Here is a 14,406-nt window from a genome sequence, read left to right on the forward strand (position 1 = left end):
GAGATGTGCATCTGCTTCTGCAGTCATCTGGGAGCACCACCAACCTGAGATCATTGTGAATTAAATCCACTGTTGCAGGCTTTTGTGGATCACACTGGTAATAGGACTTTAGACTCCAAACTTGAGGCTAGTGGTTCAAATTCTCAGAGGAGATTTTTTGTATCTTCTCTAGCCAGTGCCAAGATTGACACTTGCAGTTTCTTTTTTGTCCCTTTTTTGCAGAGCCAGGTTAATTTCTCATCTGTCCTTAGACTGAAGGTACAGACCTCTGGTATATCAGCTATGTAAAAGAGGTCTCCTAAAATCCTTCAACCTGAGTGTTTTTTCCTTCTTTGCAGTATATAACATAATGACACTTTTTACACTCTACAATGTCCTGGATTTGATGTAATATGGTTTAAATAGGTTTCTGTAGTTTCTATTAAGTAGACTTTAGACTTTCTATATAAATTCATCATTAGCTTGTTAATGTCTTTTATTCCACTATTTCCTCTTTAAGCCTGTAACTTTACATCCTAAAAACTTATAACATGTGTCATTATATTTCATAATGAACTAAATTACCATGTACAATGAAAAAGCCAGAAAATAAAATGTCTAGTTATATTTTTTTTCAGCCTAATTCCTAGTATTTATGATGGTTTATAAATTTTTAGTTGAAAAAACAAAACAAAACAAAAAAAAAGAAAAAAAAAAGAATAAACAAAACATTAACATTTTCCCTCAAAGTAAACAAAATCCTAAAACTTAAGCAAGTTAGCTCTTAGAGAACTAAGACTCCAAGGACAGAAAAGTAAGCTCTGAATTACTTAGGTATAATAACAGAATTCATCCTATTTAGCAAAGCAAATTTAAGGTAGCAAAAAAAAAAAAATTCTAATTTTTCCAACAAATTATTACAAATCCTAATTTGGCTTTATGTCTCATAAACTCAAATGAGACTTCATTTCCTTTATTATTTCATTCAGTATAGAAAACAAAAGTAAAAATAAATAAGCTAACAAGTAAGTAGCCCTCTATCAAAGAAGCATGGTTTTTCTGTTAAATATCAAAATTCTGATAACAGACTTCTTTCCAAAACTCTGAACAATGTTCAATGCCAATAACTTCAAAAGGAAAAAAATGCCAAGTGTAATGTGAGATTACACACTAAAGGAAGACTATCAGAAAACTGACCTTAGAATGAACCAATGATGTACTTAAGACAATCTGACAACCTGAATGATCAGAATTGAAAGGAATTCATTTCACTTGACCAGAGTTGATCTGCTCTATTTAGCAAAAGCAAACTTTAAGAAGTTCTGGTTTCCCTTATAAATTGACTTGGAGGAAAGGCCACTCGTGTAACTTCTCCCTTAACATTTACAACTATCCTATGAGGTAGTTGGTCATTATTCTCTTATTTTACTGATGAGGATACTGAGGCTTGAAAGTGTTAAGAAGCTTGTCTGTGGGCACCCAGCTCTTAGGGTAGGAGTAGCAGTACCAATCTATTATTATTAGCTGGTAATTTCTAGCCCTGGTTAGACCTCTACTACCACTGCCTCAGGTGTTACAATTAGTCTCTGGGAAAACAGTATGGTCAAGGTCCAAAAGAAAAAAGACAAACTTGTAAACACTAAGTATAACACTATTTCATAAGAACTCTACAAAGTGTGTAAAGGGGCTACAAAAGAGAAGGATGGTAGGAAGGCAACAAACTGGCTGTCCTCCGCAAATAAACTGTTAGTAGTCAATGCTTCTTAAAATAAAGAACACCCAAAACATATTTCCTGGACAATATACCTTCTTTTCAGAGTATTAATTTACTGTTTTTCACTCATGAAAACCTATTAAAGTATGTTCTGCTGATCTAATTTCAGAGTATATACAACTCATATGTATTTATAGCACACATTTAATGTATATAACATGCATAAAATCTAGATTATAATACTGAATTATTTGGTTTGGGCAGGAAGATGTACTTTGAACACAAAATGTTTCTGACCTGACACTTGATCTGAACCATCCCAATTAGTGATAAAAATTATATTAAGAATGAAAGGAATTTACTTTTCTCCGTGACTCTTCTAAAGTAGCAGAAGAGTGTTTTAAGCTTCTCTGGTTTTCTTGATGAACGTCCTTCGAACAACCTGAAGAAAAACAAAATAAAGAAAATAAAAAAGGGGTTTAAAATGCCTTAATGACTGACATTAAGGCAATAAAATATATTTAGCAACGATATATTGCTATCAAGGGAAGGCAATTCTATAATAACAGAGACCTGGAAAACTGGGTTCGAACGGCATCTGGAGAGGACTAAAACCAACTAGAACCAGGCTTCTTAGAAGTTGTTTGAGTCAGATGGCACTCTCTAACAACCACATTTCTCCCCTCTATCTTCCTCCAGGGAAAATGCACCATCTGGTCCTCCAAAGTCAATTAGGCTGGCGAGTTAATGCTCAATCATTTTCCCAATGGAAAATACTAATAATTCATAATATTACTGGGTAGTTAAATGGCTGAACAAAAATAGTCCCTGAAAAAAATCCACACGATTATACTGGGGGACGGAGGGTAGTGGGCAGTTATGACAATAACAAGCAGGTATGACAAAGTATTTGGGCACGGACCAATCTTTGGTAGTTAAACAGATACACACTTTGCACAGTAACCAAAACAGTGCCTTCATTTAGTTTCCAGAAACCTGGACTTGCACTACTTAGTCTTCTTCAAAATGACATAGCATTGTTAACGGTAACACATAATGCAATTTATCCTGAGGAAAGAAAAGCAGGGCTTTGGAAGCATATGACCTAAATAAGGAGTTTGCTAAAAGATTTCAAACATAAAAACATGCTTTGGGCATGAGATCTAGCTCTCCAAAGGCATTTGAAAATTATAAAGAAATTCTGCAGCTATAAATGATGAGGTATTATTTATCTGCCTCTAGTCATATGCTCTGGCATTACAACCAGAAACCCTTCAAGTAAAAGTTCTTTTTAATAAGTGCCAAAATGGGTAAAAGTTTTCATGATTAGAAAAGCAAGCTTATGTAACTATGCAGAGAGGGAAGAGTTAATTCCATAAGAAAATCCTATTGGCAAATTGAAATGAATTAGGAAAAGGGAAGTAAATGTAGATATCAAATGATCCTGTTTTTGATGATCTGAAATTCTATATTCAGGGTCATTTTCTGAGAAAACGATTTGTGTGAATATTTATTTCCTGAGAAGAATACTAATGTCAGAAAAGTATTTTAAACAAATTTAAAATCGAACTGATTTTTAAAAAAAAGGTAAAATTGAACTGATTTTTAAAAATAGTTTGAGTGTCTGTATGGGGGTGCCTGGGTGGCTCAGTTGGTTAAGCATCTGACTCTTGATTTTGGCTCAGGTCATGATCTCAGGGTTGTGAGACCAAGCTCTGAGTTGGCTCCACACTGGGCATAGAGTCTGCTTAAGATTTTCTCTCCCTTTGCCCACCCTGCCTCTTCGACCTCCTCTCTCTCTAAAAAAAAAAAAGAAAGAAAAAGAAAGAAAGAAAGAAAGAAAGAAAGAAAGAAAGAAAGAAAGAAAGAAAGAAAGAAAAGAAAAGAAAGAAAGAAGAAAAAAGAAAAAAAAAGAAGACTGTGTGATAATTTTTAGTCATCTAAAAGAACATACTTATCTAAAATGTTTATCACAAATACTCCTAAAATCCAGCTGCCTGCTAAAAGAAAGGATCTTTGAGAGTACAGGTTTTAGCTTGGTTTCTTCTATCTATCCTGTCAACCAGGATGGAGTTTATTTAAATCAAAATGATAGTCAAAATGAAGAAGGCACTTGGCAGTTTAATTAAACATCCAGTATCAAATAAATATAATTTACTAAATTAATGTCTTGGGAACCATTGCAAAATCCCTTTCCAGGTTTACTACTTGGTAGAGAGAAACAGTATAAATATAAAGGCAGCCACCATCTTTTCTTAGAGATGAACTGATGTACTACATAACACAATTAAAGTTCCTCTTCCACAGAACTGTTGTGTAGTAAGGGAAAAAAATGGCTGTTGTCCTTAAGAAATAATTCTCCCAAACATAAAAAGTGTCCCTAGCTTCCATTTGTGGTCAGTTGTTTGTAAAATTGCACTTAAGTTCACATATTTCATAACCACGATGACAAATTAGTAAACCTAAGAGCCTTTTGGGACTACAGATTTTATTACCCTACCAATATTGACTTTCTTGGAAGATTATATGGCAGTAACTATCACACACTACAAATGAGCACCCATTGTTAATCTTGTAGGTCCTAACTGTATAGGTACAAAGTCAAGCAAAATCGCAATGTATTGTTAATTTGTTGTGCTAATTTCAAATCACTATGTAACCAAATATGCTTTCCCATTTTCCTGATGGAGCAGGAAGTGCCAAGTGAGGTGGAAGGAAGGAGAGACAAGGAGGTAGAAAGTCAAGGAAGATGAAGCAGGTTTGAAACCCTTGCATGAAATCTAAAATTCCACAACAGTGAAGTCTGAAAGTACTATGCATAGCCACCCAAATAAAATAAATTATCCTGATATTAAAACAAGTGAAAATAACATAAAAACACTGGCAAATCACATGAGTGAAAGTCACAAGAGAGACATAATATCTAAGAAGACAGTATCTAGGGGGAGGAGGGAGACAAAGAGACTGCGAAAGGAGTTCAAGAAAAGAGGAACACAAAAAGATGAGTCTCAGAGGGCAGAGACAAAGGGACTAAGAGAGATGGGGCTGGACAGAGGGAAGGAAGAGACAGAAATGCACCCAGAGAGACAGAGACTCAGAGAGAATGAGACCTTTTTATAATAATCAAGCACCATCTGATTTTTTAACTTCTCAACATCTATTTTTTTTAAATTTAGGTTTTCAACTACTGCCTGTGGTTTGTATTTGAAGGCCTTTTTGAGTCAGCAGGCATGTATATGTGCCTGCACTTAAACTAGACCACAGGGCAGCCCAGGTGGCTCAGCGGTTTAGCAACACCTTCAGCCCAGGGTGTGATCCTGGAGACCCCGGGTTGAGTCCCACATCAGGCTCCCGGCATGGAGCCTGCTTCTCCCTCTGCCTGTGTCTCTGCCTCTCTCTCTCTCTCTCTCTCTCTCTCTGTCCCACATCAGGCTCCCGGCATGGAGCCTGCTTCTCCCTCTGCCTGTGTCTCTGCCTCTCTCTCTCTCTCTCTCTCTCTCTCTGTCTCTCATGGATAAATAAATAAAATCTTGAAAAAAAAAATAGACCACAAAAACCCCTCTGCATGTAGGATGGACTTTTTGGCATTTAACTGAATATTAGAGAGTATTGAGAAAAGCAAACAGAAAAAGCCATTCAGGCAACTTTACTTTCATTCTAAACAAAACTTTTTATTTTTAAGGAAATAAGGCAATCAAAGGTCAGATACTTATTAACTCGTGTTTTCCTTTCCATATGTATAAATAAAATCACAGTTTAATAAAATCTTTCCCTGAATAGAATATTGGTAATATTACTGGAATTGAATTCTAGTCACACACACACGTCCCCTCATGTGATTTCAAGTTAAGGACTAATCCCATTAGTACACAGTAAATCAAACTCAACGCAGTATAACCTCCACTTTAAAATGGATGCAAATGATAATCTGGAACCTAGCCACAAAGTCATTTTTGGCTTTTCTGTGAAGCAATCTGCCATATGGCCCCAACAGCACTTTCAATCCAGGGAAGAGGCAGATGTAAAAGCCTCCTGGGCTGACCACTGCTGCAACCCACAATTAATCTCTGACCATCAGTTTCTAAGCAATCTCAAAAGCATCAATGCTAATCACATTGGAAGCCTTTATATGGATGTTTAGGCCCTGAAAGGCAAGCAGGGGAAAAGGTCAAGGATATTTAACATAACTAAGCAGGGCTGGAAGAACACAACAATAAATAAAAACAGGAAGACTTATTCAATTTGTTGACGTCAGCCTCCCACCACGTACTCTTAACCATTTTTATTATTCAATCAACTAGCTAGCCATAGCCCCTTTGAGGCTAAATACACTCACACACACATAACTCCCAACTGCCAGAAACTATAACCATAAATAGCAACTAGGCAAAAAAGAAAACACCACCACAACAAAATCCTCCATAATCAGCTTACCAAATGGCTCATCAAATTAGGTACTTGATCTTTCATAAGTCACATGAAAAAGGGGAACTTTGGGTCGTTTTCCATTTCTGGAGCACGGTCAGAGCATTTTGCTCTAGTGGAAGTAAGATATAATGAAAGAGCACCAAGTTTGAACAGAAGAACAGTATCCAAGTCTCAGTTTTGCTGACAAGTCACTTACTCTCACTGAACCTTAGTACAGAAGCTTCCCTACCTAGAAACCTCTGTAGACAGAATCAAAGTAAGCTGTCAACAGACAGCATCAATGATCATGTACAGTCATAATTTCTGTTTTTCTTTTTTGCTAGTTTAGGCTTATTAAACACATACCATCTCAGTGCAGCCAAATGCTGACATCCTGGCTGCTAGGATTCCCTAAATCAATTGTGGAGACTACCATAGGCTTTACCTGCCCTTAATTAATTTTCAACATTCTGGTGATCAAAAGAACATCCATCAGCCAGAATATAAGAATATACCTAATTTCAAATCTTCAACAGATTAAACTCTCATTTGGTGAAATGCTATTGAGATAGTATGAGTTTAAATCCCTTATGGTCATCCCTTATGATCACTCCGGGCTGATGAATGACTTTGGTTCATTTTACAGATCAAGAATTGTTTCCAAGGATAGTTCTAGTTTCTGATTAGCTATGATGTAAGAAGTACTAATCTGGTTTACTCAAAGGGAGGGCAGATAGCAGAATGGTTAAGGGACACAGATTCTAGAAGCCAACTTTATTCTGAGTTTGAATCCGAATTATACCGCTAACTTGGTGAAGTAATCAATCCTCTCTAAGCCTTCATCTTCTCAACTGAAAAATGAAAAAAACAATACCTAATTTATAAATTTGAAATATTAGGTAAAAAATAACAGTATGGTGATTCATACATAGTTAAGTATTTAATAAATATTAGGTATTATTATTATTATTATTATTAAGGATTATTCTTATGCAAAAAATTTCTCATGCCCAGCAAAGAAATCAACATTTATTTACATAAAATGCTTATATTGTTCAAATCCATATTAAGAAAAATAGCTCAGCCTCTTTTCCTGTCAAACCTAACATGCTGTCACTCAGAGCCAACCAGCTCAGACTTCAGGATAAATGACCAAGCACAATGAAAAAGACAAATGCTCTTTCTTAAGATGTGCCAGCATTCCCGTCAGATGTTTAGCTGAAAAAAATGATGCTTTAAAATTAACACATGTATTAAAATTAATGCAGGTTCTGGTAATTGTGGCAGGAAATGGGATATCACAAAAGCTAAGCCTTCTCAAGACTTCTTGACTATTACCTGTCAGCCACTCCAAACCTGAGGTCCATTTTACTATTGAGAAAAGAAGGCTGTTGGTGTAACAGGTGCCCAGTCCTTAGAGGACCCTGTGGATTTGTTTCTCTTACAGGCTGAATGGACAGTGAAGGGGAGGTTATGATACTGTGTCTATGGGGCTATAATTAGGAAGGAAGAAGCTACTACCCACACTAGTTGTTTGAAAAAGACTGAAAAAAATCTGTGGGATTCCAACCTCAAAATCAAATTACAAAAATCATCTACTCTTTTTATTAACTTTGTCTTCTGCTCCATTTCTGATCATTGACTTGTAACTACTTTTCTTCTGATTATAAAAGTAATATGTACTTATTATAAACAATTTCAAAAACACAGAAAAGGATGAAATAAAAGCATTAAATGTATTTATCTCACTACCCAATGGTAATCATACTTTTATTCATTTTTTTTGTCAGTCCATTTTCCATGTTCATACATGTTCCGATGTGAACATAGACGTGTATTAACAGATACAGATATTTTAACATAAATGAGATCATGTTCTACATATAACTTTTTATTCCTTATTAAAGCCAACAATTGCTAATTCTATTTTTTTTTTTTTTTTGCTAATTCTATTTTTAAAGATTTCATTTATTTGAGAGAGAGAAAGAGCACGCTCCTGTGTGTAAGCAGGGGGAGGAGCAGAGGGAAAGGTATAAGGAGACTACATGCTGAGCTTGAAGCTGGGTGCAGGGTTTGATCCCAGGACCACAACCTGAGCTGAAATCAAGAGTCCTCAACCGACTGAGCCACCCAGGCGCCCCTATAATTGCTAATTCTAATCATGCTTAATCGGCTCCCTTTATGTGCTTTTTCTTGTTTTATGTGATGAGGAATGTATATGTGTAATTATCCACAGAGAGCTTTAATCTTTTCTGAGCAAAGGGCTATTAACATTTAACTAAGATATCAGACTGTTATTTGTGAAGAGTTTAAATACTGAATTCTTTTTTTTTTTTTTCTCTTTAAGTAAACTCTATGCCCAACACGGGGCTGAAACTCACAATCCAGAGAGCAAAAATGGCATGCTCTATAAATTGAGCCAGCCAGGAGTCCTGAAATACCGAATTTTTCTTGGGTGAAATTTACCATCTGAAATTTGTTTTTTGTTTTTTTTTTTAATTTTTTATTTATTTATGATAGTCACACAGAGAGAGAGAGAGAGGCAGAGACACAGGCAGAGGGAGGAGCAGGCTCCATGCACCGGGAGCCCGATGTGGGATTCGATCCTGGGTCTCCAGGATCGCGCCCTGGGCCAAAGACAGGCGCTAAACCGCTGGGCCACCCAGGGATCCCTGAAATTTGTTTCAAAATAGTTTTTGTTTGTTTGTTTTTTAAAGAAAAGGTGGGGTTGGATAAGTGAAAAAAGAACAAAATAAAAGATTCTGGTAAGTACTGAAGCTGGCTAAATAAACATGGGTTCATAATATTGTTTCCTTTATTTTTTAGTATGTTTGAAAATATCCCTAACAATTTTGAAAATAACTTTTTTGGAGAAGAGGCTCTCTGCTACAACCTTAACTTAGTAAGAGAATGCAAAGTTTTTATCTAAAAAATAAATTTAAAATGTCTATAATCAAGTCAAAGAATCAATTTAAGAAAGCTTGTAACTAAGACATCTGAGGGACTATCAAGATACATTCATTAGCTGACTACTCATCCCATGGAAACAAACTGTAAGTGGCTATGGAAACACTAATTTTAAAGCATTATTAATTAGAGCTACTGCTTACCAAAATCCAAAACCAGGAAAACATAAAACCACTGGGACTATCTTGAGAATTCTGGATAGAAATTTTATAATTTATAGTATCCCTGGTGATCCTGGAGCTAATCAAACATTTATTCCAAAAACCAGAAAGACTACTACTCTATGGAGATCCTTATTATTAATATAACTAATACTCTTCATGGAAACAGATAATTACATTTCTACAAAATCAAATTTCCACTGTTTACTTACATACAAAATTTGACCATTTCCTTTACTATATTAAAAAGAAAACCTGCAAGAGATGCATTGTCCTTAACTACGAATAGAAATAAATTCTTATTAATTTCTTAACTAAGCCAAAAATTATAGTTAATAAACAGGTTCTTACAATTACAACTGCAGATACCAATGCTCTGTTTTCTCTCAGTCTTACCCCAAATACTAAATAAGTCAAAGGCAAAAACTTTAATTATACATAGCTTAAAAATAAAACATCTCCTAAATGCTAAGGATAAGATGCAGTTTGAAAAATAAAAAACAGCAGACTAAGAACAAAGGGTCTACGTTTTAGTCTTAGCACTCTGCCACTAATCAACTCTTTAAATGTTCCACCTGCAAAATTTATTTTCATTCACTCAATGTGGATTTATTGAATGCCTACAATGCATGAAATTTAATGAAAGGTAAGATCCCTATCCACACTCCCCACTAATGGGGCACATGAGTCGCTCAGTCCGTTATGTGACTGACTCTTGAGTGACTGACTCTTGATTTCAGCTCAGGTCATGATCTCAGTGTTGTAAGATCAAGCACTACATCAGGGTTTGTCCTCAGTGGGGGAGTTTGCTTGAGATTCTCTCTCTCTCCCTCTGCCCCTCCCCAGCTCTCTAACAAATAAATATTTAAAAAAAAAAAAAAATCCCGGTCCCCACTGAAAGGATGAAACCCACAATTTTAACAAAGTAGGGTAGGCGGTACAGCAGGAAAAGTAGAGAACACTAAAGGCACGTGCCTGGTTGTAAAAACCTAGGTAGTGCCCTGGATGCCTCTCTTTACCCACTCATTGATCCAATCTGTCTGACTTGCCCTTCAAATGTCACCATACCTCCACCCCCACTACTCACAATCCCAGCTATCATCCTCTCCTTCTTGGTGCATTGCAATCGCCTAACTGGGTAAACTCATTGTACTATGGCCCCTTTCCACTCAGCACCCACACTGTAGTCAGAACAAACTTTTGAAAATGTAAATTTGATCAAGTGCATCAGCTTCCCCCTCTTCCCATACCAAATGACTTTCTATTGCCTTAGGAAGGCCTAGTAGGCATAGTAGGATCGCCTACTGGTTGTCATCTCCTTCTGCAACTTGTCCTCTCTGCTGCAACTGTACTGGTCTTCTTTCAATCCCTGAGGATGTCATGCCACTTTTACCACAATGCCTTTTTATGTACCATACTCCCTGCCCAGAATATAATCATTTCTCCTTTTCTCCTGGGTAAAAACTCCTACTTACCCTTTCATACTTAGTTCAAACGTTATTTCCTCAGGAAAGGTTTCCTTTATTAAACTATACCCTTTCTAATTAAGCATCATAATTCTGTATACCTCCTCTTCCACATAACAGAGGTTCGTACAGACCTTCCTAAGAACCCAGAGGAATAGCAAACCTATCCTGGCAGGATCAGAGCTATCAGAAGTGCACTGATACATAAACTGATGCTCAAAGAAGAAATAAAAGCCTTGTGGATGAGAGAAGGCACAGAAGACAGAAACTGGTCTACCCCTTCTCTTGTGACCTGAAGGAACTTAAACTGTAGAGAATACTGGAATTGCTCCCTGTATATTTGAACTAAATGACTAATACTATTCTCTTAAACTTAGCTTAACATACTGACTCAAAATTAGGTTAACAACATGTTCCTCACAACTAGTATTTATACAAAGAGAATATGGTATCTCTTGTTGGGATTTTAAATAAATTATTTTATACAGATGACATTATTTTTCATTGTTTCCCCACTCCTTCTTAGTGTTGATAATGGAGAGAAACTGTACCATAACAAAAATTTTCATTGAACTTTATCTTGCCTGCAAAATAGCAAAAAAACCACTTAACTTACTGCATTGTAAAGGTTAAATTAGATAACTGGACATAAAATGTTTGGCCTATGGCAAATCACTGGACAAATATTAGTTCCTTCCACCCTTCTCTATTTCACTTTTAAAGAGGTGTTCTCTGAAAACATACCGATTGAAGTTAATATCTGGGTAGCTAGAATACTCAGATTTCATCTTAGCATTTCGCCGTGGAAATGTGCAGAAGAAAGCATTAGCTAAAAGACTGGCAATCTGTTCCTGTGACATTGTGATGGAATGATTCATCTTCTGTTTCAGGAGTGGTATTGGCTGAGAGAGGAAACAAAATATACAGACAAGAAGGGCAATAATTAGTTTAGCAATTTCAAAAGCAGAGGCACCAAATTGCATTTGCTAAATTAAGGCAGGAATAATTTCAGGCCACTCTTGAATCCTTAAATCAGCAGTACTGAAGTCAAGGGCAGTTCATCAAGGATGATTGGAAAAGTGTACTTGTTTGACAAACTGCAGATTTCTAATCAATAATAATGATAGTAAAGAGAACATAAACATTACTTATTAGGGGAAAACAAGATTGCTTTAGCAAGTAAGAAATAAAAACACATTATCCGTGTAATGAAAAACTAAACAATAAAAGAGAAAAATGCATCACTGAGTTTAGCCATTACTACATATGCTAAATTTTATTCTCACTTATATTTAAGATTGCTGGATAGAGCAATTTTTCTATTAGTCCTAAATAAAATGACCTAAGGAAATTCAATAAATAAATCTTTTCCTTCTAATTCTGAACCAACCTTCACTTTGACAATTTCTTTGAGACCTAAATCTAATTTTATTACAGCAATTAATAGGACATGTATAGACAGACATATGTATAAACTGTAAGAAGACAGGCATTTCCCTACATCATCACTTTAAGCCAAGAAGATATAGGACATTTTTTCTTCAGATTTTTTATTTATTTATTTATTTTTTTTTTTTCTTCAGATTTTTTATGATGGAAATGTCTTCTAGTTGTACCAAATCCAAATCCACTGTGCTTTTCTTTTCAGGATAATCCACGGGACCTTATGTTCAGTGGGTTTTATTCTATTTTAAATGTTAAAACTACATGTTTTTAAAGACATGGTGGTAAAGCCAAAGACCAACTGCCAGTTTATAATATCAGTTGTAAAGTTTTAAAATGTTCCAACATAATATTTAAGATGCTTTTCCTTCTGCCTTTCAATAAGACCCAGAACTAGGAATCCTGGATATCTGCATTCATTTCAAACCAACTGTCCTGATCATATCTCAGGAATCAACATCAAAAATGAAACCTAGGAGAGGTAGGCAAGGCAAATCAAAACTGCAATGATGTAACAATTAACTTTTTTCTAAGTATCAGAAAATGTACATCAGTGCTAGAATAAGAGTGTGCTAGGAAAAAAAAGGTTAAATTTGCAGTTTAACTGTTTCTCTTGGGAAAATACAAAGACAAACAGAGAAAATGGAAAGAATCACTACAGTATCCAAATGCTGTCCTTTTAGGCCTTAGCAATTACCATTCCTAAGAAAGACGGAACAGGGAGCTCATATCGATTTCCATTTTCCCATCCTATACATTTATTTACAACCCAGCAAGAAGTTTAGAAAAGGTGACAATGGCAAACTGGTACTTAGTTTTAGTTAAAAATGAGCTTTTAACTACCATTTATTAAGTTATTCATAAAAATAACTTTAAAAATTAATGGTGGCATTTTAGGCTTAATGAAAGATAAACACAAACATTTCTTAACACCCAAATAACCAAATAGTAGGATTTTATTTTTATTTTAATAGTACGATTTAAATAGAATAATTGATTTGTTTTCTTGGAGGAGAAATGTCTGAAAGCTCATACTTGGGGAAAACGAGAAGATGTAAATCTTATCAAGTGTTCAGCTAGATAAAATAAGGGACTGGTTTAACATGAACCAAGATCTTTCAAGAAGCTCATGTCCAAAATTCGTTTCCTTCCTTGAAGTTCCTTTTTATAAATCTAAATTTACCTTTTGGATTTGGACTAGAGAATGTTAATGTAATAAATTGTGAAGTAACCACATATACAATTTAATTTGCCAAAAATATCTTGATATCAAAGTGAAATATTAACTTTCACAGCAGAGATTTACTTTTCAGTAGAGTATAAAAAACAGACTTAAAATGTTCTCCCCATTAATGGAAGAACAGAATTTTTTTGTTTTTAGCCAGGCCAAATATAGAGGAGCCACAAGTCTGATTTTGTTCTACCAAGTGCTTTGTTATAGCTTATAAATTTAGATGTTTTTGAATATATATCTCATTACATAAAATACAGAAATGCTCTTGCCTAAGTGCAAGGGGAAGAGAAGATGATTAAGTGATTCATGTCTAAAGGCTATATACTTACCAAGTATAAGTTCAATTATGAACTACACATTGAATTAAAAAACCATTTAACGGGGAACCCTGGGTGGCGCAGCGGTTTAGCACCTGCCTTGGCCCAGGGCGCGATCCTGGAGACCCGGGATCGAATCCCACGTCGGGCTCCCGGTGCATGGAGCCTGCTTCTCCCTCTGCCTATGTCTCTGCCTCTCTCTCTCTCTCTCTGTGACTACCATACATAAATAAAAAAAAAATTAAAAAAAAAAAAAACATTTAACTAAGCACATGAAACTTGGGGACACAAAGATGATTTCCCTTCAAAAAGAATATACTATAGTAGGGGTAGATATATAAAGATAAATTACAAAATAATGTTCTAAGTGTGACTTGAGTGCTACAGGAGGGATTAACTTTGGCCAGGAGAGGTAGGGAAGGTTTCGCAGGGGGATGTAAAAGTTAAGCAGAACCTAAGATGTAGTGAGATATTTTACTAGGTAAGGAAAAAAGCAAGGAAAGAAAAAAAGAGTGAACATGACACAGAAGCAAGCAAAAAAACTTCAAAAAAGACAACAAGAAGAATATTAATATATATTTTCTGTGCCCAACAGAAAAGCTTATTTTGCACACAATGCATTAGTGATGTGAAATTAAAGTTACATAAAATTAGAAATACCACAGTAAAAAGCTAACAACTATGGCACATCAAAAACATAGAGTGGTTCTCAACTGAA

At 35.5% G+C, this 14,406-nt stretch overlaps 1 protein-coding gene across 5 annotated transcripts in view; it reads right to left on the reverse strand.

Moving 5' to 3' along the window:
• The window catches only part of PARG (poly(ADP-ribose) glycohydrolase), a 119,121-nt gene that overhangs the window by 55,095 nt on the left and 49,620 nt on the right, over window positions 1-14,406 (reverse strand). For all 5 annotated transcript variants that reach the window (XM_038578079.1, XM_038578078.1, XM_038578077.1 and 2 more), the window contains 2 exons: window positions 11,439-11,596; window positions 2,056-2,135 (listed from right to left, as the gene is read on the reverse strand). In XM_038578079.1, coding sequence (XP_038434007.1) covers window positions 2,056-2,135; window positions 11,439-11,596 — 238 coding nt within the window. The remainder of the gene's footprint in view (window positions 1-2,055; window positions 2,136-11,438; window positions 11,597-14,406) is intronic.

Source organism: Canis lupus, chromosome 28 (assembly GCF_011100685.1).
Source record: "Canis lupus familiaris isolate Mischka breed German Shepherd chromosome 28, alternate assembly UU_Cfam_GSD_1.0, whole genome shotgun sequence".
Classification (NCBI taxonomy): Eukaryota; Metazoa; Chordata; class Mammalia; order Carnivora; family Canidae; genus Canis; species Canis lupus.